Raw genomic sequence first — 22792 nt, forward strand, 5'->3', positions numbered from 1 at the left:
CACTAGGTTGGACGTTATCATGCCAGGACTCTCACCTCAATTATACATCGCCCTCTAGTGGGAAAAATGGCATATTACAAACCTGAAAGCACATTCGACAAAAATGTTAACCAAACATTTTGATTTTCCTCAACACTGAGATTTTTAATACTGTTTTTTCCCCTCCCTGAACACATACATTATAAGGTGACAGCACTTGGAAACAAAAATATTTATGAGTATTAATTCAGTGAAAAAAGTGGCAACTGAAAAAAAAAATATATATATATATATATATATATATATAAAATAAAACATGCAGAATAAAACCATTCCAGTAAAATCTTTTTTTTCCCACGTAATACAGTGTTCCCTCACTATAACGCGGTTCCTGTATTTTCTTACACTAAATGCCTTGATGAGAAAAGTGTATGAACTGTGGTGAGGGGTTTTAGAGCCTTAAAACATTTATAATAAATGTAAAACATAAAGCTAACTACTTCACAAATTTCATTTATTGCGGGTATTTTTTTGGAACCTAACCTCAGCGAAAAACAAGGGAACACTGTATATCCATCCAGCCATGCATTATCCGAATCACTTATCCTCCATAGAGTTTTTTTTTTTTTACTTACGATTTTAATTTAATTTAATTTAAGTATAGCGCCAACTACTGGCAAGGGGGACTTGCTCAGTATCTTATATCAGGAGCCTTCACGATTATCCCTAATAAAATAAAAATGCAGTAAATACATTTGAGTTAACCAATCAAGCCAGATTAAAGATCGAAGCGGCTCATGTCTGATTTGAAATTGACACCTTATAACATTACTACTTTCATATGTTCAACTGTACGACCTTATTCACTTATTCACATTTTTTTTTACTGTGCCTCTAATTCGCCTTTGTAGTATCAAACCTGCCTTGCTCAGATGGCAGCGATTTCCATATTAAACTGCCAAACTGATACTTCAACAAAATAAATAAATAGGATTGAGATCAGCTGAGTTCAGCTCTGCCAGCTGTTACAAATGCAGAAATCAAAACAAAAATACAGTTATTGTCAGTGTAAAAAAAAAAAAGATGGCATTGAAAAAAAATCTTGTCAATTACACCTTTGCGCAAAGTCTCAAAATAAAATCTATTTAACATTGATTGTAATTGGATCCTTAAAACTGCTTCCTTGCGTTTTAAAACATACACTATGGCCCAACATTTGTCTGAGGCAGCATTTGAGATTGATTTTCACTTGAGTGTATGAGAGCATTTTAGCAGTGCGTATGCTGAATCATGTCCATAACGGCCGCTCACACGTGCAGTTCCCAGATTAGCTTGCACACATTTTCAGGCAGGAGTGATGATGAAACAACAGCTTCTCCAGCGGGAACGCAGATTGGTGTTAAAAATCACAAATGTCGATGACTCACGTTGGGCTTTGTAAACAAAAACACGTTTATACTGTTTGGTTTGGAGTATGTAAGTAAAATCCTCGTTGAATCCTTCCCATGGCACACAAAAAAAATAAATGCAGCAAAAACACCATCGTGTCCACTTTGGCAAGTCAAGATGTGAGCAAAAAAGCAAACCCATCACCATGAATGAGTCAAACACTGAAATCTGTTCTTGAAGAAGAGGAGGCCAAGTTTGCTTTGCGAGGCGTTAGATGAGGCTGGCTGGTAGCGAAACTTGGCGTAGGCCTTGTCGCTTTCTGATTGGCTGGTCCAGGGGAACTTGATTTTGCTGGCATGACTGACGATGACGTCTTCGCAAGAGCCCACGTGGAGAGATCCCAACGCATCGATGAAAAACTCTGCAAACATACACATTATTAAAGGAAAATCTGAAAAAATACAAAAACTAGCCGCACAACTTATCTTTTGTTATACCTTACTAGCAAAAGTGTTTTTTTTGTACTCACCCATGTGTGCTACCCTGTTGAGTCGCGGGTCGAAGCCGACCTGCTGGATTTTGTCAGTCCGAGCCAAGAAGAAGTTAACCACTCCGTCGGTCACCACGCAGTTGGGGAAACCTTGGATGACGTGATGGAAGCCTCTCCTCAAGTGCAAACAGTCCCCATCCTCCTCCCCGGGTTCGATTGATATGGTCTGCCTGTAGGTGGTGGTGTACCCTGTCACCTCCCGAACTGCACCGCCCACCTGGACACACAAACACGCTGTCAGTGAGCCGCCAGCATCGCTTGTGAAAGGTCAGCGAAGTCCACAAAGTACTTTAGTAAGTCAGTGTCAGCCATATTGGATGAGGCAGATCTGCTCGTATGCCGAAACAAATAATTCATAAAGTGACAACCTTCAAAATCATTCTTTATCTGATGATTAGAAATGTTTACTGCACTCCTATATATGTTTCAATATTTTACGTACATTACACTCTTGCAAACATTAGAAAACATACATTTGTTGGTTTGGTGCTTTTCTACTGTTTTACCAAAACAATGTATATCGCGCTAATATTTTTTTTATTCTGAATATGAGTATGTTTATGGTCCAATGTGAGTATTTTCAGCTATAAATTTATGTAACCTATACTTAGCCTGTTATTTGCTGAAACACAGTTTCTGTGCTCAGGCCAAAACAATATAAGTGCTGCTTTGGCGCCATCTTGTGGCGTCTTGGTGCTAAGGAACAAAGTTGAAGCGATTGATGTGCCGCATTTAGACGAACGTAGTACATCTCCCAACACCAAACGAATCCCATCGCGCCACTTTGTCACATCCAATATGGCGGCAATATCGCTGTATGATTCAGCACTATAGGCGGGCTCTATGTACTGTAGTCTGTATGTCTATGTTTGTGCGTGCCTCACCAGGTCCAAAGTGGTCCTTTCTAAAACATCCACAAATTTCTCCACCTTGGTCTTGCTGGTGAAGATGAAGTCATCATCCACCCACAGCACATATTTGGTGATCACCTGGGAAATGGCCAGATTCCGACCAGCAAACCAGCCCTAGAGGTACCGTGGCAGGGAATCAGCTCATTTCACAGCAGTTTGGCATGTAGCTAACGATTAAAAAAACAACAACAAAGCTTTAAGGTGTTTATTGCCACACCCAGTTAAAGAGAATTACATGTTGTTTATTGCCTTTGCTAGCTTAATGCTAACACCTAATGGGGAAACCCTACAGACGTGCTAACGAATAGCATGTAGCATTGATGTATTGGTGTTCAGCAGGGTGACCAAATGTCTTCTTTTGTGAGGACAGAACATTTTCTTATGTCCTATTCGGGTGTCAGGGAGTATATATATGTATATATATATATATATATATATATATATATATAATATTTTTATTTTTTGCTTAAGACTATTCCATCTCAATATCTTACCTTTCCAAAAGGCATGATGTAATGTTCAATGTATGGCCCAGAGATGCTTTGGGGATTTTGACTGTCATCAGCAATGATAATGGTGACGGTTGGATAGTATTTCCTCACGCTGTCGATCAGGTTTTGAAGCTTGTCGTAGCGCAGTAAAGTCTTGGTTGCTATGGTAACCAGAGCGCTGATGTTGTACTCTGGAGTGAGGGGACATGGCAGGAAAAGTGAAATATGTTTATTTCGTGGAAAATTAAAATGCTGATTATTCTGTGCTATGAAAATTATTTGTTTTTATTCAAAACATACCAACGTCGCTTCCTGCGTCGTACAATTTGGGTGTTATACCGTGACGGATCTTGATGATGAAGTTGGCTTGATGACCGTCTGTCTCAAAGTTCACTGAAAAACAACACAAAGCACATCTGAATATTAACTTCTGTTTTTCTGCCTACTAAAAAAAAGTCATTGACATCAGATAATATGTTGATAAAGGTTTTGAAAGAGAAAATCAAAATATAAGACTTTTTTAATTTTTTTTTTGCAAAATATTTTCTTGAAAGTAAATACCCATAATGATAAAACAAACATTGATGCTATTTATTTTAGGTCTTGCCAAATCCTCACCTGCGTCGGCTGTGTTGGGGTGAAACAGCGTATTCGTGTACGTGACAAACTGCAGCTGCCGGTTCAATTTCATCAGAAGGCTGCTTGATAAAGTCATGTGCATCTCGCCATCACCTTGGATTTTGACCCCGTCCACCTCTGCCGCGACATTCAGCGTCCCCAGCGTGGCAGTGAGATTTATCTGCAGCAAAGGGAATCGTGAGAAAATGTCTCCAATGTGATTTTTTTTTTTTAAGCAACAGTTTAATACTCACCGAGTAGTGGTCTCTGGGAAGGTCCTGTAGAGCCAATCCTGAAATAATCATTGAATGAAGATGTGCTTTTTCCGTCATAGTGAACTGACCAGTTTTTTGGATGATACATACCTGGGATGAGGATTGTTTTTAGAGGCCGCACCTCCACGCCCTGTGTTGGATACTGTAACGGGTTGTTTGCCTCTGCAATAATAAGCATGTCTGCAGATGTCTTTAACCTGAGGGTCATAGCCGACACACAATATATCTATATATATATATATGGTAACAGTATTCATCTTTAAAACACAGTTCAAAATGATATTGATATAGGACACTCGATCAAGTTTTATTTTACTCAGGAAACATGGAGATGATTAAAGTCAATAATAGTTTTCAACAACAAAAATGTATGCTATGCAACTATACAAATAAGTAAATATAAAAATAAATAAAGTTGTGAGGGGATAAATATTGTAAACGAAAAATTTGGATATGGAGGAGCAAAAATGTCCAAAAAAAATAAAAAACACAAGTGACAATTAAAAACGGATATAAAAAATAGAATTCAAAAATGTTATACAAAAAAGAATATAAATGGGAAAAAAAATATATATATATACATAAGTAAGTAAAAGTAAAAATAAATACAAAAATAAATATATATATATATAAATCAAAATGTTTATGTATATTTATTTATTAGATGCTGTCAGCACGTCATGAAATGTTATTCAAATGAGGAGGCGGTCCTAAGTGTGTCTTGGGTTGAACTATTGTTGATCGACATGTCAGTCCATGTCACACTTTGCTGTTCTACAGCAAGGACTGAGAATTCACGCACACGAAAAACCTGACCTGTTATTTACCAGAACTTGTATGAAGCTGTCGAGTCGGCCAACTTGCTTGGTGTGAGTGAGAGTGTCGAAAGGCAGTTTGTAACAGCGAATAGTCCAACCCAAGACACATTTAGGACCGCCCACTCATTTGAATAACTTTACATGACGCATTTCATTCCGACAGCGTCCACAGCATGTAATGAATGAACATACAGTATATATATATATATATATATATATATAAATATTTATTTTTATATTTATTCTTATTTTTTGGAATCTCATTTTTTATATTTGTATTTATTTTTACTTTGATTTACTTATGTATATTTAATTTCTATAGAGAATTTTCATGTATTGATTGATATTTAATTATATTAATAGATTTATTTTGTATTTTATTTTTTGAATCTGGTTTATTTTTTAATTAGTTTTTACTTTTATGTATGTATAGTTTATATTTCCATTTGTATTATTTTCTATACATTTTTGAATGATATATTTTACAGCCATTTTTATTGTCACTTTTATTTATTTCATTTTGGCGTTTTTGGTCCTCCATACTCGAAAGTGGTGCACACCCTAATAATATTACATCGTTGAAGTACTTTTTGATTTTAAATTTGCTGTTGAGTCCCTATATAACAACTAGATCCTATCCTAACCGCAACAGAATCCATTTTTTTCACGTTTTTTCTTTGCAATGCTTCCCACCTTTTCTGGAGGCTTATGAACTCCTTGGCCCGTCTCTTCTTCACGTCCTCCAGCTCGCTGGCCTGGAAGGCCGTGTGCAGCGATTGAGCCGCCACCCTCGGCGATAACATTTGGAAGAAGGGCAGAGACACCCCTTCGCTCTCACACATGCATCCGTTGCGTGCCAACAAGCTGTACAGAGACCCAAGAGATGAGTTTGTTGGGGGGGGGGGGGGGGGTCAGCTCGTCCACTTACCCTGCCACACTCTCCCGCACATGAAAGGGAATGGCGCTCAATTGAGGATGCGGTTCCGGGAGACGGTCCTCCAGATGCCTCTCTGCTCGGAGGCCTGGTCTCTGCCAGACATCGATTGTTGTGTAGGCCCAAGTGGGCCACGTGTGGATGAGAGCCAGTACCAGAACCACTGATACCAGGATGCCGAACAACACCGTCTTCCTCAGGGAGCGCATCCTAACACCTGATGAGAACAAGGCCAATTAAAGCGGATCTTAAAAAGGACACTTGATAAACAGAAAGCTCTCATTCACAGACGTGGGATATAAAATGAATTTGAGTCATATATATCATGTGTAAAACTATATTTTGGGTTCAGAAGTCATTGGACAATGGATTAATTTTGCCTTTATACTATACTATACTTAATTGTCACCTAGTACTTTAGATCCATAAAATTTCACCCCCCAAAACGATAACATGATTTTAAAGAAATACCTACATTCCCTTAAAATTATATTCATTTAATTTCTAGCTGCTGGTTGTAAAACAGCCACAAAAGGTGTTATGTTCCTGCTCCCTGTTCATTTTTTGTTTTCTATTCAGGTACCTTTTGGAAGTGTTGGTGGGCGGAGCTTCCTTGCCGCACCTGTTGGAAATCATTGGCTATTTGAACTTGGTCACAGAGAAAGGAAGGTGCCGGATTATTGTTTCTTTCCGATTGCTTGTTCCCACCGCCGTCGCTAGTTATTCATGTTAGTTTATCTTTTGTCTATGAGTCAGAGTAAGTACTTTGGGTTTTTGGACTTCAATTACACAATTAAAGTGAAGTGGTTAAAATGAATTATAAAAGCTGCGGGATCTTTATGGTATTTTATTCAATTTAACATTTTCAACAATTTTTGTTGTGCAACTATAATGTCTCGAAGCTACCTGTTAAATTGCGCTATTGGCGTGGAAAATGTGCCACACTCATAAGTCGATTATTTGGAACAATTTGCAAAATCGGAATTGATAATATTATTTTTGTTAAAGACTTATTTAATTGTAATGACCAACTCCTCAATTATTCGGAATTTTTACTGGAAAATACATTTCTTATAAAAAAAAAATCAAGAATTTCATTTTGTGATAAATTCCATTCGTAGTGGAATAATATAATTAATGGAAGGTTATAATAACCAAAATGATCAACCAGTGAGTAGAATATTCTTTGTATAAATGGTGTGGACATCTTAAGCAACAAATGTACCAATAAACACAAAGTTAGAAAGATTATGCCACATGGAATTTTTGTTGTTGTTGTAATGCTAAATTTAGAAATATTAGTTGGAGTAAAGCATGGCTTGTTCCTTTTGAGTTCTTCATTACAAATAATGTTAGAAAACTACATTTAAAAATATTGCACAATATTTACCCAACAAACAGATATGTTTCACGTTTTGTAAATATTAATGACAAATGTTATTTTTGTAAAGTTGCACCGGAAAACGTAACACATTTATTTTTTGATTGCCCAATTAAAACACAAAATTATATTGGATGGTAAAAACATTATTACCCTTTTTTAATCTAAGAACAAAAAATTGTCAACTTTGGTTAATTAGTATGTTTTATTGGGAACATTTTATATCCATAAATGTAAATTTCTAAACTTGAAACCTTTATTCAAATTATTTTTGATTGAAATTGACAATTATTTTAAGTCTTTTAAATTTGTAACAAACAAGAAATGTCATTTGATCATTAATATCCGTGCAGAATAATAATAAAAAAAAACTCCTGAAGCTACCTGAATTTTTTTCTCCCTGTTTATAATTTTCATTTCGATTATGTGATTTTGTAAATTAACGTGTATTAGTTAGCCCCAAGGACAATGTGAGTTGCACATCGGTCTGTTCTAAAAATAGCTCACCAGTGATGGAACACTACCACTTGCCAAGAAGAATTACAAAATGTTAACTATAAATTTATAAATTTATTTTGTGAGTTAGTTAATTATTTCAACTTAACAAGGTACATGTTTCTTAATGTCATGAAATGATTATTAAAAATTAGGGGCGTCAGGCGATTAAAATTCTCAATTGTAATTAATCACATGACTTCAATAGTAACTCACGATTAATCACAAATTTTATATCTGTTCTAAATGTACTATAAAAAAAAATCTAGGTTTTCATACTCTTGTTAACAAAAGTGGAAAAAAGTTTTAAACTAATATGAATAGTTCAAATGAATTTTTGACGTCTATAGCCGTCAATGGCAGTGAATGAGTTTTAATCGCACTAATAATTTTCACCATAGATGATGATGGCTACGTTTACGGTAGCACAGGTTGTGTTTTAACAATAAACATAAATACATGCATTGAAGTAAAACATTTAATAAATGTTTGCGTATGACATTTAGAATATTTGTTCATGTCAAAATATTGGGGTCATTTTTGTTCCCATTTTAAATTATGCAAGTAATTAACTAATTAGAAAAAGAGGAGGATGAGCGTGTGCAGTGGGTCAAAAAATGTAACTAATTAGAAAAAGAGGAGGATGAGCGTGTGCAGTGGGTCAAAAAATGTTAAAGACGTCCTCATAACATTAAATGTCAAAAGAATTAACACAAACGGTGCTCTTCAAATTTGGGGGGACAAAAATGTTGATAAAAAAAATACTTTTTGATTAAGCGATTCATCAAGATTATTCAAAATTCCAAGATGTGATTCATCTGATTAAAGAATTTAATCGTTTGACAGCTCTATTATTTACCCATGTCTACAATCAAGATGCAATTAAACCTGTACCTTGTAAAGTGTTACAAGGCTCAGAGCAAAACATACATAGCCAGAGCCTGGAGGAAATGGAAACATTGTGCAACTGTGGTAATTGTGCGGCCTTGGCCAGATCGATTAAACCGACAAACAACAGCTCACGCAGCCGGGACTCAACCACGAGTGGGTTACTTTGAGAATGCTGGATTAAGATGTAAAAAGGAACGAATCAAATATGTCAAGCATTTGGAACTTGTGTTCTTCCCATTTCCAAGGCTCCCTTCCATTAGGATCAGATGATTTGCATGCAAGAAAAACATTCAGTCAGGCTTTCCTCCTACTATACCAGCAGTGAAACCCCCGAAACCCATTTCCGCTGTAAGAAATATGTGTGGTGGGGGCTTCAGGATGCAACTAAAGTAGTAAAATATGATCAGATGAGTCATCACAATGTCCTAAGACCGAACCGCCCTCCCCGGCAACAACAACACTTTCGTTCTGCACACAAGCAAGCATTTCGTACCTGGCAATCCGTCTATCCGATCAGGAAAAGATCTGCATTCCCGGCAAGCGTGGAGCCAGCGTCTTCCGCTTCTGAGGAAAGGAAGGAATTCTATAAGAACAAAACAACATGCAGCTCTTCTTGCGATCATGTGGGATAAACGAAATTGGACTTTCTAGTCTAGTTTTGATGCAACATACGTTCTACTTTTACTTGCTTATACGTGTTAACTTGAGACTTTTACTCTGCCCTGCATTCTGAGTCCATTTCAGCGTCAAACAGAGCCAGACAGCAATATGACTAGTGATGGATGCATCAGCATGCAACTAAACGTTTCAAGAAGAATACCCCTGGCCTTACATTAAGCCAATGTTTACATTTAAGTACGGTAGGCTGAAACACTAGTTCAGGGGGTGTCAAACTCTTTTTTTTGGTCACATGCCACATCACATTTATTGTTTCCTTCAAATGGCGAATTATGACTGAACTCAAATATCCAGTCTAATCGCCTCCTATTACATCATCAGTGAAATCATATTGTATTAAAGAATATAAAGTTCAACGGAAAATCTCAATTTGGGGGAGGGGTGAAATCGGGTATCTCCAAAGGCATATTGTGATGATATTGTCTCACGTTTTAACAATTGTCAGTTTTCATGATTAGTCATGGGACACGAGCTCAGGTTTGATCAGCCTGTAGCTGGCCACCTCTTATAAAGGTGACAAAAAAAACAACAACAACATTGACTCAAAGGTACACTACTGCTGATATTTCAGAAATGTACATCCTCATGTCTGCAGCTTCAATTTCATTTTCAACATCTGAACAAGTCTCACATTAATGCGCACCGCACTAACATCACGTCCTGTGTTTCACGGTTTATTCTAACAGGTTTATTGTGGTTTTGGTTCACCCCCAGTGTAGTCACATGACTGTTTGAGATGACACAATTTAATGTTATTTCGAACATGTATATAAAACAAACAAACTGGTTGTAGAAGTACATGTGTAAAGACAAAATATACAAAAGCAATAAAGTAATTATAATTAGTGAACACATTGAACAGTGTGCATATATTGTCATTCTTTTACATATACATATATATTTTTCCTTATCAATAGCAACAATACTAATAATAATACAATAATAACAATAACATCAACCAATGTTACTTTTCATTGAAAAGCACTTCTTCTTCCCTATACTTTTCCCCCAAAAATTATTTTATATTTCCTTTTAAACTAGTCTTTGTTTGGACATTGTTGTAAATCAGTACTCAGCCTGTTCCAAATTTTCACTCCACATGCAGATGTATAAAAACTCTTCAGTGTCGTTCTTGAGTACTTTGTTTTTAAGTTATGAATTCCCCTAAAACCGTAACCTCCCTGTTTCTCTGAAAACATATTTTCAATATTTGACCGGCAGTAAATTATGTCTAGCTTTATACACCAATTGTACAGTGTTGAATTCCACAAGATCAAAGAATTTTCCAGTTTTAGATTGTAAAAACTGTGTATTGGTGTGGTGGAGCTATGGACTGCTCTTAAAGCACTTTTTTTGTGCAAAAGAAACAGAGGTTGTAATGATGTGTTGTAAGTGTTCCCACAAACTTCTGAACAACAATTTAAATATGGTAATACTAAGAGAGCAGTACAGAATGTGTAATGATTTCTGGTTGAGAAAATGTTTGACTTTTGCCAGAAATAAGATGCTTTTTAGAAAGTTTGGATACAATATGTTTAATATGTGGTTTCTAGCAGATTTTACTATCAGGAATTTAATCTCATTTACTCTTTCTATATCTACACCTTCAATTTGCAATCTCACGCAGTTCCCTATTTTAACATTACCAAACAAAACTAATTTTGTCTTGTTTAAATTTATTAATAACTTGTAAGTAAGTGGTTTAGAAATTCCCATAATTTTCACATCAAGTTGATCACAATCAGTAGATGTTTTATCTTAACAATTATTAACAATATGAATTACTTATTTTTCTTCAACAGGACTGAGAAACATTAAACGCAACATTTTCTTTTAAAAGCAAGACATATACAGTACTTCAATTCATATTTAGATGATATTTTTGATTTATTATTCATCCATTTCTTGTCCTCGAGCGAGATCCTATCTCAGTTGACTTTGGACGAGAGGCGGCTACGCGCTGGACTGCCGCCAGCCAATCACTGGCCACATTCAGACAAACCACATTTCTCATTCAAATTCATACCTATAGACAATTTAGAATCTTCAATAAACCGTACACACACGTTTTGCTAGTCTGAGAGGAAGCCGGAACATGAGCACGAGGACAATCTGCAGTCTCCACACAGGAGGGCCTGTGCTGAGATTGGAATGAGCTAAAAATTGTGATCTAGACGTGCTAACCATTCTACACCGTGCTGCTATTGATACATTCTTAGCCATATGTTTTCTCATTTGTACCTGCAGTAAGCATCATCTGAGATCTGTTTCTAACATGAACCATCTGACACATGATTATCTTTTTATACATAGTATTGGATAGCAGGTGTGCCAACCATTGTGCTCCCACTGGTCAGTTTATATGCATGCAGATAACAATTAGCTGTTATGTGTACATGTCGCTAAAACAGAACAAATCATATCAATGATGCCTCGTGTATAGGGTGGCTGTTTTAATTAAGTAAGCTACCAATGGAGGAGAAAGAGGCAGTGGACATGCTGCCCATATATGGACACAATAGAGACCGCTTGGAGATGGTCACCGTCAACATAAAAAAAAAAATACATAGCTAGCCTGGTACCTTTTCATCTCACACGCTATGTCATTGTGTGGCGTGTTAACATTAAGAACGACCGCACCAGGCCCGTTTGTTGTCAGGTCATGAACCACACGACAGCAGATAGTTAAAAAAAACAAAAAAAAACACACACACACACACACACAACGTGTTTTTTTTGTGTGTTTTTTAAAGCATCTAGTGTATCAGGAGCTGCCCCTTTTCTTTCGATGAAAAAGCTCACCTCAGTTCAAAGGCCCATCGCAACCGGTTCCCCTGAAGCTGTCTGCGAGGAGGTCGCTCCTCTTCTTATGGACCCTCCTCCTCCTCCTCAGTGCTCCTGTAGACGGATGCGGACGACGCCGGGGACTGGGGAGCGCTGCGTGCATTCAAGCTGCGTACTCGCGCATCTCCACGGTGCACAAATCAAGCACGAGTGAAATGGAAGAGAATAGTGTACGCGTATCCTTACTAATGAATGAGTCCAATGTGGCTTATTACTGTACACGCGTGCTTTGAAACCATTAGTGTTGGTATGTAAAGAATAGGTCCCGTGGGAATATGAATACTTTCATTTGAAAACATACCACTCGCAGTATATAAAGCAAAAACACCTTCACACACATTCATGTTGTGTTTATTTTTACTCAGCGGTTTCCCACTACAAAATGTGTTAACGAAAACGATTGACAGGCAAGTTAGCCAATCACAGAAGACCACTTCATCCTTTCTGACCAATCAGCAGTCAATAATTTGTATTCCCACCTGCCGCCGAGGAGAATAGACACTAGAGTACCAGTACTCCGTAAACGCTATTTTTCTAAAGTTGCATTGTTATCGAACGTTAGATTAGATACACCTTCTTCTATTTGATAACAACACAACAGCCAACGGTGAACGTGCTGTCGATAATATGACAATACATAACAATGTAAGGGATGTCAGACGCTTAAGAGGCGAGATGGGACTCCTTCCTCAATACCTTATTTCTCCCATGGGTGGATTAAACTTCTTTAATTTCATTTAAAATAATTCATCGCATTTACCCTGCTAAAGATTAGATTGTAAAAAAAAGTTTAAGAAAAACATTGATGTGTGCTGTAGCTTCTGCTGTGATTCTCCGGAAACTATGGTTCACTTATTTCGGCAATGTCAACATGTGAATTTTTTTTCTGGTTCAGGCTGTGTTCTTTTATAAGAACTTATTTTGACAAAGATTTTTTTTTTTTCTGAAGAATGTTATTTGTGGTTTTGTTGAAAGAAATTGAAAAAGCAAAGCAAATGTGTTTTTGGTTAATTTATTTATTATTTTTGGCAAAATTTCACATACATAAATGTAAATTAATGGGAATTAAGCCTTCTTCTTTTGGATTTCACTAACGAACTCAGTTTTTATTTTCTGTCAATTGGATATTGTAAGAAGGAAAAAGCAATGAAGACTGTTTCTGCTTGTGTTGAATGTAACATATTTATTTAATTTTATTTGACATGTATTTTTTGTTACCCACTAGCGTTTCTTGTTTTGTTTTTGATGTTCATGTTTGTATGGTACTTATTCGACGTACCTGATCCTGATTGTAAATTGAAATTATTGAATAAAGTAATAAATACATTTAAAAAAAGACTCCTTAAAACAGTCTGTCGGTGATGGCCACCTCCAAGGAAGATGTGAATGTGCAAGTGTATTTAAGAATAAGACGTTTAAAATGACGACAGTCCTAAGGGGCAAAACTTGTTTCTAGAATTGAGAATATTCTTGGTTGACTTCAAGATCAATTATGTAGTTATTTGAACATTTGTTCCTGCCATGTACCGCCAAATAAACTCCACACCACAAGAAGAAGAAGAACAAAACGAATACGTACTGGAGCGTAGAAGAAGAACAAATCGACGAAGAAGAAAAGGAGGAAACGAAGGAAGGGGGTTGGGGAGCGAGTCAATCATGGCTGCTCACCTACTATGGTGGCGAAGTAGATTATACGTATTTTTATTGTTATGTTCAGTTTGTGTCTCGGCGTTCTTAAATTTAGAAGAACTGAATGAGATGAAATATGAGATTCAGATTCTTCCCGATCCTGTCATCATGGGGCAGGTGAGTGAGGCGATTTACAGGCAGCAAATGTTTAGCTAAAGCTACATTTTGATAACGACAGTTGTTTACGCTAAGATTGCCTGTAGGAAATAGAAGCTTAACATAAACGTGCTCAGACGTATGTGCCTCTATTGGTATGTGCTTTTAACAGTTAAGTGCTTCAAAACGCAAAAGCCACTTGACAGCTGTCACCACAGAACTTCCAACAAACAACAAAATTTAATTGCAAATTAACATCACACGCAGCAATGTTAAGTTGTATTACTGGTTTCCCCTAGACGAAGACAGATGAGATCATGATGGTGTCCAGCAAATACAAACAACTGTATGAATGTCGACTTCCAGCCCAGGCGGTCCGCTTCCACCAGGACCCAGTGTCAGATTCTGACTCACAAGGGTACACAGGGCCGGACATCCCTGATCTACTCAGCCCCATGCGGGCCCCCCCATGTCTAGTATTGGTTGGTACACATTGTTCTATAATGCTCATTAATAAAGCTTTAAAGTGTTGCCAAAAGTGTGACATGAAGGACAACAACTTTCTAAAATGAAGTTCGCCTGACCCAGAAATATGCAGTATTGCGCAAAATTTCAAGAACAACATTAGACGTTATCGAACATATGTAACGTAAATGTGACTCAGTGGAGAGTGGACCTCTACCAAAGTTTAACTGTTAACAAAACAATTATGTTTGTTTGTGCGGTTGTTTGCGTTGTAGCAGGATACTTCCTGGCTTGTGCAATATGATGCGCAGTTGTGTAGTACCATTTGAATTATTTGTGGTTGACGCTTTAGTGACTGAGGTGATGAGTCATCCTTCAAAGGCCATGTGGCACCCCTTGATAAGTTTTTGGAAACCATCCATCCATTTGTTTTTTTATAGCGCTTTGCCTCATCCTGGTCCTGGGTAAATTGCAGCCCATCCCAGATGACTTTGGGTGAGTGGCAGGGTACCCCCTGGACTGATCGCCAGCCAATTACAGACTATATACGGTGTAGACAAAGAATAATTCCCATTCAAATTCTTACTTATGTACAATTTATAATCTTTGATGAATACTGTACGTCTATATTTTTATATTTACTAATACTCGTAAAAATGATCCGATACTATGACAACCATACCAATTTATTAGACTTTTTCAGACAGGTGGGGTAGGAGCTATGCCGCTTTGCAAAAATACTTTAAAGCAGGGCTGGCAAACTCAATCTCGTAGGGATTCAAAACTCAACACGCATTTTAAGTCCCGGGAAGAACATGATAATTAATAAACTTTTCAAATATGATTATTTTAATGCCTTCGTATGCGGTTAACAGTGACACAGTCTCTGATGCTCTTCATGTTGCAGTTTTCCCAAGAGCCATAGCAGAATGCACATTAATTTCATAGCTGCTATTGGCAACAACTTAAGGCCCAGTTATTCCACACAGTGAATTGCCTCAGCAAGCTTCAATGTATTTCTTTCTCTTTCATCCGCAATGTCCATTTTGTTACTTTGCATGTCAACTTTAAAGACATCACTACCACACTCGCAAAAAAAGGACCGAAACAAAGAGCAACGTCTAGCTTGGTTTACGCTTGGTTCACCCTTTTGGACTCATGCAATCATTAAAAAAACAAGACACCAAATGCCACAGTATCATAGTTCTATTTGAACAACCATGTTGTGCTTGGTTCCTTCACTTTTAATGCATTTCTTCAGAGAAGCAGTTTGAAGGAAATTACATTGGCTTATAATTTGACACTTATTGATATAAAATAAATATTTATATATTAACCCTTGTAGCAGTGAATGAACTGCTGTTTATTTGCTTTTTATTTTTTCCCTCAGACAAAAGACTGGTGGACATATGAGTTCTGCCATGGTCAGCATATTAGACAGTACCACCTTGAAGGTAAAAAAATTTGCTTTACGCATTGTTTTCTCCAGGTCGTCTTAAATTTTGGTCACTTTGCAGATTCAGAAATCAAAGGGGACATTCTCTTCCTGGGCTATTTTGAGTCTGAATTTGACTGGAGCAATGAAACCGCAAAGGTTCGGATTATCTTTAGATTTGTCTTCCTTGTACAATGATGTGTTAGAATATGTTGTGATTATGTTACAGGCCTCCAAACAGCACAGACTTAAACGCTTCCACAGTCAGACTTATGTAAACGGATCCAAGTGTGACATCAATGGGAATCCCAGGGAGGCCGAAGTCCGGGTGAGACTTTTATATTGACATTCAACAGACAGTTAAATTATTACCCCGGTGCAATCTAATGAGATCCAATGAAAACAATATGTTTATATAATTGTTGTCTTGCACTAGAGAGGTCCAATATTTGATCCCTCCCATGTGACCTTTGGATGTTCTTGTTTTGGGGATTTTTTCTGGTTACTCTAGGCTTCCTCCTACATTCCAAAATCATACACGTTAAGTTCATTTAAGACTCTAAATTATCCATAGGGGAGAATGTTAGTGTGAATGTTGGGTTGTTTATCTATATGTGCCTTGCGATTGGCTGGCCACCATCGCAGGATGTGCTCCACCACTCCCCAGTCAGTCAGCTCGCCCGTGGCCCAAATGGATGGGATGGATAGATTGACTGTGTAATGTACTAAATCATAAGGGCAGTGAGTGGACAATACATGTGTGTTTTTTGTTGTTGGGTTCACCCCCTCCCTCAGTTTGTGTGCGAAGACGGTTCGGGTGACTACGTCGCCCGAGTGGACGAGCCGCAGTCATGCCGCTACGTGCTGACCATTCATACCAGTCGCACATGCCAGCATCCCTTATTGCGACCTCCGTCCACCGCCAAGCCCCAGGGGATCGTATGTCAGCCGGCACTAAGTGCGCAGCAGTACATGGACTATGTCAAAGCCCAAGTCTGTGAGTTCACGATCATCTTTAAAATCATCACAGTGCTGCAGCGTACAGACAGCATTTTGCTTCTACAATGAATTCCTCACTGAAGCAGTGAGGGCAAGGAGTATTTCTAAAAATAGCAATCAAAAGATGATGCTCAGTTGACATGCTCTAGATAAATAAACGCTTGTATTTATGAGTAGCTTTGTGGTAGTATTTTCTGAAATTGTGTTCTGTTTGAAATTTTTTATTTTTTTTCCAGCAGACACAAAGCGTAAAGTGGAGCAAATCTCAGAGGAGTTGAGAAGTCTTGATGAGATGTTGGCTGGTAACGAGGAAGCGAAGGCACCGGTGGAGGAAATGTCACCAGATCCCAGCCTTGACCTGGACCAGTCAGAACAAAAAGGTCCATCTTGATGCATCCAAGAGCAAATGACCTGTCATGTATTAGTTGTTTTTGTTTGTTTGGGATTTTTTTTATCTCTTTTAAATTTGTTTGTTGTCCTTTTTTTTTTTTAACAGATATTGCTGACATGTCTGAGGATGCAGGGTCAGAAGACCCTGAGGATTCTCTATTTTGGGAAGGAATTGCGAAACCAGAAAGTTCAAAAACAAGCTCTTCTCATGAGGACACTGAGGTACATTGACATTTTGTTGTGCAATTGTCCATTATTTAAATAATAAATACATGCAATTACTGTATGCCTAGTAGAGAAAATACCGTCACACAAACTTCTTTGCAAAACATTGTCCTAAATTTCTTGTACTGATAAATTTCCTGCAATCGTTATTTAGTGGCAGGATGTCTGCCATGCAGTAGTAAAATGTCGTGACAAGTGGCTGCCATCTTTTTGGAATAAAAAAAATATAGTACCAGCTTTTTGGTTGACTTTTTAAATGAAACTTGTCAACCAATTGAGGAGAGGCTTCACCAAGTAGCAGATGAAATGAATGGGTCAAAGAGTTACACTTTAGGTGTATGTTTGACCAGATTTTTCTATAGGTCACGTCACCCAAAAATGTTTCCCAAAAAGGCCATTTTCCCACACACTCATAATTCAATTTCTGTGCCATCATTACTCATGCTTCCACCCGCATTCCTAAAACATGTGTGTTAGTTTCACTGAAGACACAATTTTTCCTTAGGTGTGAATTTGAGCGCTTGTGACAATTTCAAGTCCAGAGTGTATATTTTGCCCATATGAGGACAAGCGCAATTGAAAATGAATCAATAAAATGTTAATAAATACACCACTAAAGGGCATAACTTGACTGTACTCTTGATCTGATGTTTCACTCAGCAGGCAGTTGACGATGGATTGAACTCACTTACAGACAATGAAGTCATTGATGATGGAAATGAAGGTACCTTTATTATATATCACTACTAATACAATCTTGCAACAATTGATTTAATGTTTGTATTGAACCGCTTGGAGATGCTGCGCTGGTTATCACTCAACTCACAAAAAATGTTTCCTTATTAATTTGTGAATTGTGTTTCAGCTGAAAACTTCAACTTTAAAATCATCACTGACCCATCAGACCTGATGAAATTTGTCCAGCATCTCAAGGAGAGTAACAGAAAGGTTGGCGTTTTCACATACATCAGAACAGCATCCGTCTTTGCGGTGCCTGTGTATTCCAATCCTGTGCGACATTTGTGTCTATGTAGAAAGCACAAAACCGAGCAAAGGAACAAGAGGGTAAAAGGGGATCCATGAAGCTCGGCAAAGATGACGACGACGAGGATGATGAAGATCAACGGCTGCTTCAGGAGTTCGAGGATGAGATGGCAGACGTGTCTGTGCCGGCAGATAAGACTGATGAGATCAAGGAAACGATGCAAAAAGAGTTTGACAACATCATAAATGAGGTAACAGACAAAATCAAAATCAAAACACTAGTACACAGGAAACTGGGATTCCATTTGCATTCAAATTTTGAAAACAAATTTCATAGGAAATCATGTAAATAGAGGCATTCTGTTCTAGCATCAATCTGTTGACTGTCTGTCAGCACGAAACGTTAACTGGCTTTTCTTTTTTTTTTCTTTTGTTGGTAGGCACAGCAAGAATTAGAGACCGAAGGGTTGAAAGGGGAGTTTGATCGCACTCAAGCAACACAGGCACTGGAGACAACGCTCGATAAGCTTCTTGACCATTTGGAGGAGAAGGACGAGCAGGACCTCGAGCAGGAAACTGCAGGAGCGCAACGAGCCAACGACCCGACCCGGGGCAGCCCCAGCTTGGCGCCAAAGCAACCCGGTAACCTAACCTGGCATAGTCTTGACATCATGTTTCCCTGTCTCCATCTTCCTCACCTTCCTCACACGTGCACGTCAGATGTGGTTGTAATATTCCATCCCGGAATAGGCACACACATGGATTTGATGCAGAGACAATGATGCCTCAAAAAGCTAATGATAAGCAGTGTACAGTATACTTATACCGACCGATCATTGACATCTTAATTTCTTAAGATGGGGGAAGACTCCACATGTGACAAGGCAAAAAAATCTGAGAGTGTATGCTTAGTGCACTTATACAAGGTCTCCCTAAAGTCTAGAAGATACTTTAAAAAAATCAGCAACATTTTAAATACAAATGGTATAACAACTTTTTTAAATTATTAAATTCAACGTTTTGACATTGTTCTCCACAAAGAACAAATGTCCACACTATAGTGACACCATGTTGAGCGCTTGAGATGACCATGTAGTACTAAGACTGACCTATAGGGGGAAGCATGGTACCATAGGGAAGCCTGACTCAGGAAAATGCTTCAAATAGAAGCACAAGGAGAGGGGGGGGGTCTATTATGTAAACCTTTGTTGTATCCAACTGGTTTGTGATTGGAACTCCTATCACTTTTAGATCAGGTCACTTCCCACTTTGCTATTGTTCCATTTCACGTCAACTGGCTCAAGGTGGGGGGGTGGGGGGGGGGGTTTGTTATGTAAACCTTTGTTGTATCCAACTGATTTGTGATTGGAACTCCTATCACTTTTAGATCAGGTCACTTCCCACTTTGCTATTGTTCCATTTCACGTCAACTGGCTCGAGGGGGGCTACACACAAGATGATTTAGTGTCAATATTGAACATGGTTTATTTGACCATTTTCTGAGCAGATTGTTGAGGAAAAATCATTCTAAACATGCCCCCGCCCACACCTTAGGATAATTATTCAGGAACAAGACATCCGATAACCAGTCCTTTGCTGACTTTAACCAGCCCAATTATCTGTACATGTGAAAACCGATTTAGATCGAGAATGTCCTCTCGTGCTTTGTGTCGACGTGAGGATTGTTGTCTCTGACAGCCAGTTGTTTGTCCCTCTTTTGTCTCGTCACCCCAGACCAAGATGCCGATGACCATGTTAAGATCAAAATAACTAAGTATAAGGCAGGCAGCGGCTCTGACGGGGAATTCAAAGTACAGGAGTTGGGCAAAGGAGATCCCCAGTGGCAGCACATTAAGGACGTGGTTAAAGAACAGCTAGAGAAAGCAGGACTGAAGGCCGAAGGTATGAATGGGGAGTGTTAACGTACTCGTATACTTTATGGCTCTCCGCCCCTCTTCTGTCTCTAATCATTTTGCCTCTTTAACCTACTTTGGCCATCATAAAAGATAATTTGTCATACGACTCAGATGTTTCTCTCTTTTTTTCCTTTCAATTGCTTATTGGGTGGATAGTTGGTGAATTGGGTGTTCAGACATTAGACCGAAAAGTTAAACTGTAAACAAGGAAGTATTCTCTACAGTGGCTTGAAATGAAGTCATCCATGTGTGTGTTCTAGCAGTCATCCATTCCTCATTCTAGATTTATTCTAGACGTGTTATTTGCATGCCGGGTGCTTTATTATGTTGAATGTAAACGGAGACACCCCGCACCACTCGTGTTTTCTTCTCTAGGTAAAATTGAGGTGAAAATCTTGACGCGAAAGAACGCAGACGAGGCAGGCGACCAGTGGCTGACCGAAGAAGACACAAAGTCATTTCGAGAGCTCCTCATAAACCTGCTGGTAATTTATTTTATAGGCTTCACTGCATTGATCCCCCCCACACCCCCCCCCCCTTGTATGAGTCACTCTGAATAGACCCTGCTGTGTATCTTTTTACCCTTAACATTAGCCTTGAATAAATACACACCCTCAGGCTTAAACAATCATAGAGCATGAAAGCAGTAACACTTTGTTCTTTTTATTTACAAGACTGGCGGCACAGAGGAAGTTCACAAAGAGCAAAAGCGACAGCAGGAGTTGGAGAATAACTACAGATTTGTGTGGGGCGAGGGCCAAGAGGAGTCCCAGTCTTCCAGCAATTCGGACTCGGACGACGTGGATTTGTGAACCCGCTCGGCAGGTTGTGAATGTGTACTTCGTTGATGCGGGGAGACTCTGAAGCGCAGCCCCTAATTGACAAAAGGATTCATTTGTTGCTACTAAAGTCTGCAGGCGACATGACCTCACGTTTGCACCTTCGACAAGCTTGCCTGGAGTCTGCAAGGCATCGCGGGCACATAGGTTTATGTTGTACGACAGAATCACTTGTCAGCTCTACTTGAATGAGTTATGCATTTTCCCTTCTTTTTTCAAAATGGACAATGCCAACCTTTTTAGTCGAGCTGCCTTTTTTGCATGGTAGTCAGTCATGTTGCCATTTACATAAGTCCCCGATGGTGTATAACACCACACCTCAGTGCTTGCACAGGTCGTTTACCTTCTACTGTATAATAATATGACACAAGGGAAGAAACTGTCAATTAACACAAGTGTACATTACACACGCTGTGGCACTTTAGGATTTTTGGACAAATGCCACCAAAGGGCTTCCTTTGGTTTAGCACATGTAAGAGAAACGCTTTGATTACCATTCAATGTTGTGGTTTGATTTTGTTCTATCAATAAGTTATTGAAATGTTCAATTACTTTATTAACTGAAAGCTATAATGCCCATGAAATACAATGTACCAAAAACATGTTTGTATAGATTTTCAGTCATTCAGGTCATAGTAATCCGCAAAAGTTGAATCGAGGCAACTGGACTCTTCTTGGTAACTGGAAATGTTTCACATTTAAGCCTAACTTAAACAACGCAGGACAGTGTCCGGTAGCCTTCATTCAACTTTTGCGAGCATAAAAAAACAACATTTTTCTACCCGTCTTGATTTGTATTTAAAGGGCTGAATTTGTTGACTTGTGTATATTATAGCTCAACCTGTATATAGTTTTCTGATTTTTTTGTTATAGTTTTGTTTATGTTGCGTGGTTGCTTCAAGCTGAGTAATTAGTGCAATCTTGATGAAAAACAGCGTCTTACAATAGGAGTAAATTATAGCGCGCCTTCCTGCTCCCTGAGAGAAGACTGGAAAGGTGTGTATATTTTGGTACCCATTCATGGCTCTGTATTGCACCTCTTGGCTTCAGGGGCCAGAAAAAGAAACTCCCATTTGGTCTACCTGAATTGCTTTGTATGAAAGTCTTCAAAATAAAAGTACCACTGAAGTCCGGTTGACTTAATACAAGTTTTATGTTGAATTGTTGTCTGTGTTAGTGACAGCTGAATTTGCCACACACACCCAACCCCAAAATTTTTAACGTTTTGAGAGTATAATGCGGGTTTGTGTGCGTGTGGCAATGGCAGGTGTCTTTGCCAGCACCGCCCAGTGAGATGCACGTAATACGCCATTGGCTGTCCGTAAAGCCATACATGACGTCATAGCCTAATTTGCATGTGGCCATAGGAGAGAACTAAAGTGATGGGCGAGGCTTGCCCCCCCCCCCCCCACCCACGCAAAATTTGGCTGAAATTGTTTTATTTGTGCCGTAAAAACTGGCTTGTACAACTAGCTGTTTTTTCATCATGTATTATGGCAC

At 38.4% G+C, this 22792-nt stretch overlaps 2 protein-coding genes and 1 long non-coding RNA gene across 6 annotated transcripts; 2 read left to right on the forward strand and 1 right to left on the reverse strand.

Annotated features, from left to right (window-relative positions):
• Positions 1-106: 106 nt before the first annotated feature.
• Positions 107-12450, reverse strand: b4galnt1b (beta-1,4-N-acetyl-galactosaminyl transferase 1b). The gene is made up of 12 exons (XM_086086644.1): positions 12213-12450; positions 9226-9296; positions 5960-6182; positions 5725-5895; positions 4304-4410; positions 4193-4230; positions 3939-4119; positions 3621-3713; positions 3324-3511; positions 2803-2943; positions 1898-2135; positions 107-1789 (listed from the first exon to the last, which is right to left on the reverse strand). Exons 3-12 carry the CDS (start codon positions 6172-6174, stop codon positions 1569-1571), a joined length of 1593 nt encoding a protein of 530 aa, XP_085942770.1. The 5' UTR covers positions 6175-6182; positions 9226-9296; positions 12213-12450; the 3' UTR covers positions 107-1568.
• On the forward strand, positions 2795-7425 carry LOC147167168 (uncharacterized). Its single transcript, XR_015096256.1, has 3 exons — positions 2795-2949; positions 3921-4136; positions 6545-7425. It is a non-coding gene; the product is annotated as an uncharacterized LOC147167168 (long non-coding RNA).
• Positions 12451-13872: 1422 nt separating the features above from the next.
• Positions 13873-22420, forward strand: os9 (OS9 endoplasmic reticulum lectin). Of its 4 annotated transcripts, none has more exons than XM_086087839.1 (15): positions 13873-14060; positions 14339-14521; positions 15895-15958; positions 16022-16098; positions 16169-16267; positions 16735-16936; positions 17175-17318; positions 17435-17550; positions 18214-18277; positions 18419-18501; positions 18588-18788; positions 18978-19179; positions 20272-20439; positions 20829-20938; positions 21128-22420. In XM_086087839.1, the coding sequence occupies exons 1-15, from the start codon at positions 13911-13913 to the stop codon at positions 21263-21265; spliced, it is 2001 nt and encodes a 666-aa protein (XP_085943965.1). In that variant the 5' UTR covers positions 13873-13910; the 3' UTR covers positions 21266-22420. The 4 variants fall into 4 exon arrangements, with proteins under 4 accessions (XP_085943965.1, XP_085943966.1, XP_085943967.1 ...); XM_086087840.1 differs by having other exon boundaries at positions 18217-18277; XM_086087841.1 differs by having other exon boundaries at positions 17178-17318.
• Positions 22421-22792: the final 372 nt, after the last annotated feature.

The sequence above is a fragment of the Leptonotus elevatus genome, chromosome 10, assembly GCF_054856555.1.
Source record: "Leptonotus elevatus isolate MCC_2025b chromosome 10, RoL_Lele_1.0, whole genome shotgun sequence".
Lineage (NCBI taxonomy): Eukaryota > Metazoa > Chordata > Actinopteri > Syngnathiformes > Syngnathidae > Leptonotus > Leptonotus elevatus.

What these genes read in the sequence shown, in the direction of transcription:
- b4galnt1b (XM_086086644.1), bottom strand. Translation starts at nt 6,174, where the DNA reads ATGCGCTCCCTGAGGAAGACGGTGTTGTTCGGCATCCTGGTATCAGTG. An exon ending in GTGCGGGAGAGTGTGGCAGG is followed by an intron (nt 5,896 to 5,959) that starts GTAAGTGGACGA and finishes GTCTCTGTACAG; the next exon opens with CTTGTTGGCACGCAACGGAT. An exon ending in CGACGCAGGAAGCGACGTTG is followed by an intron (nt 3,512 to 3,620) that starts GTATGTTTTGAA and finishes CCCTCACTCCAG; the next exon opens with AGTACAACATCAGCGCTCTG.
- os9 (XM_086087839.1), top strand. Translation starts at nt 13,911, where the DNA reads ATGGCTGCTCACCTACTATGGTGGCGAAGTAGATTATACGTATTTTTA. An exon ending in TCAAGGAGAGTAACAGAAAG is followed by an intron (nt 18,502 to 18,587) that starts GTTGGCGTTTTC and finishes GTGTCTATGTAG; the next exon opens with AAAGCACAAAACCGAGCAAA. An exon ending in AGCAGGACTGAAGGCCGAAG is followed by an intron (nt 20,440 to 20,828) that starts GTATGAATGGGG and finishes TTTCTTCTCTAG; the next exon opens with GTAAAATTGAGGTGAAAATC.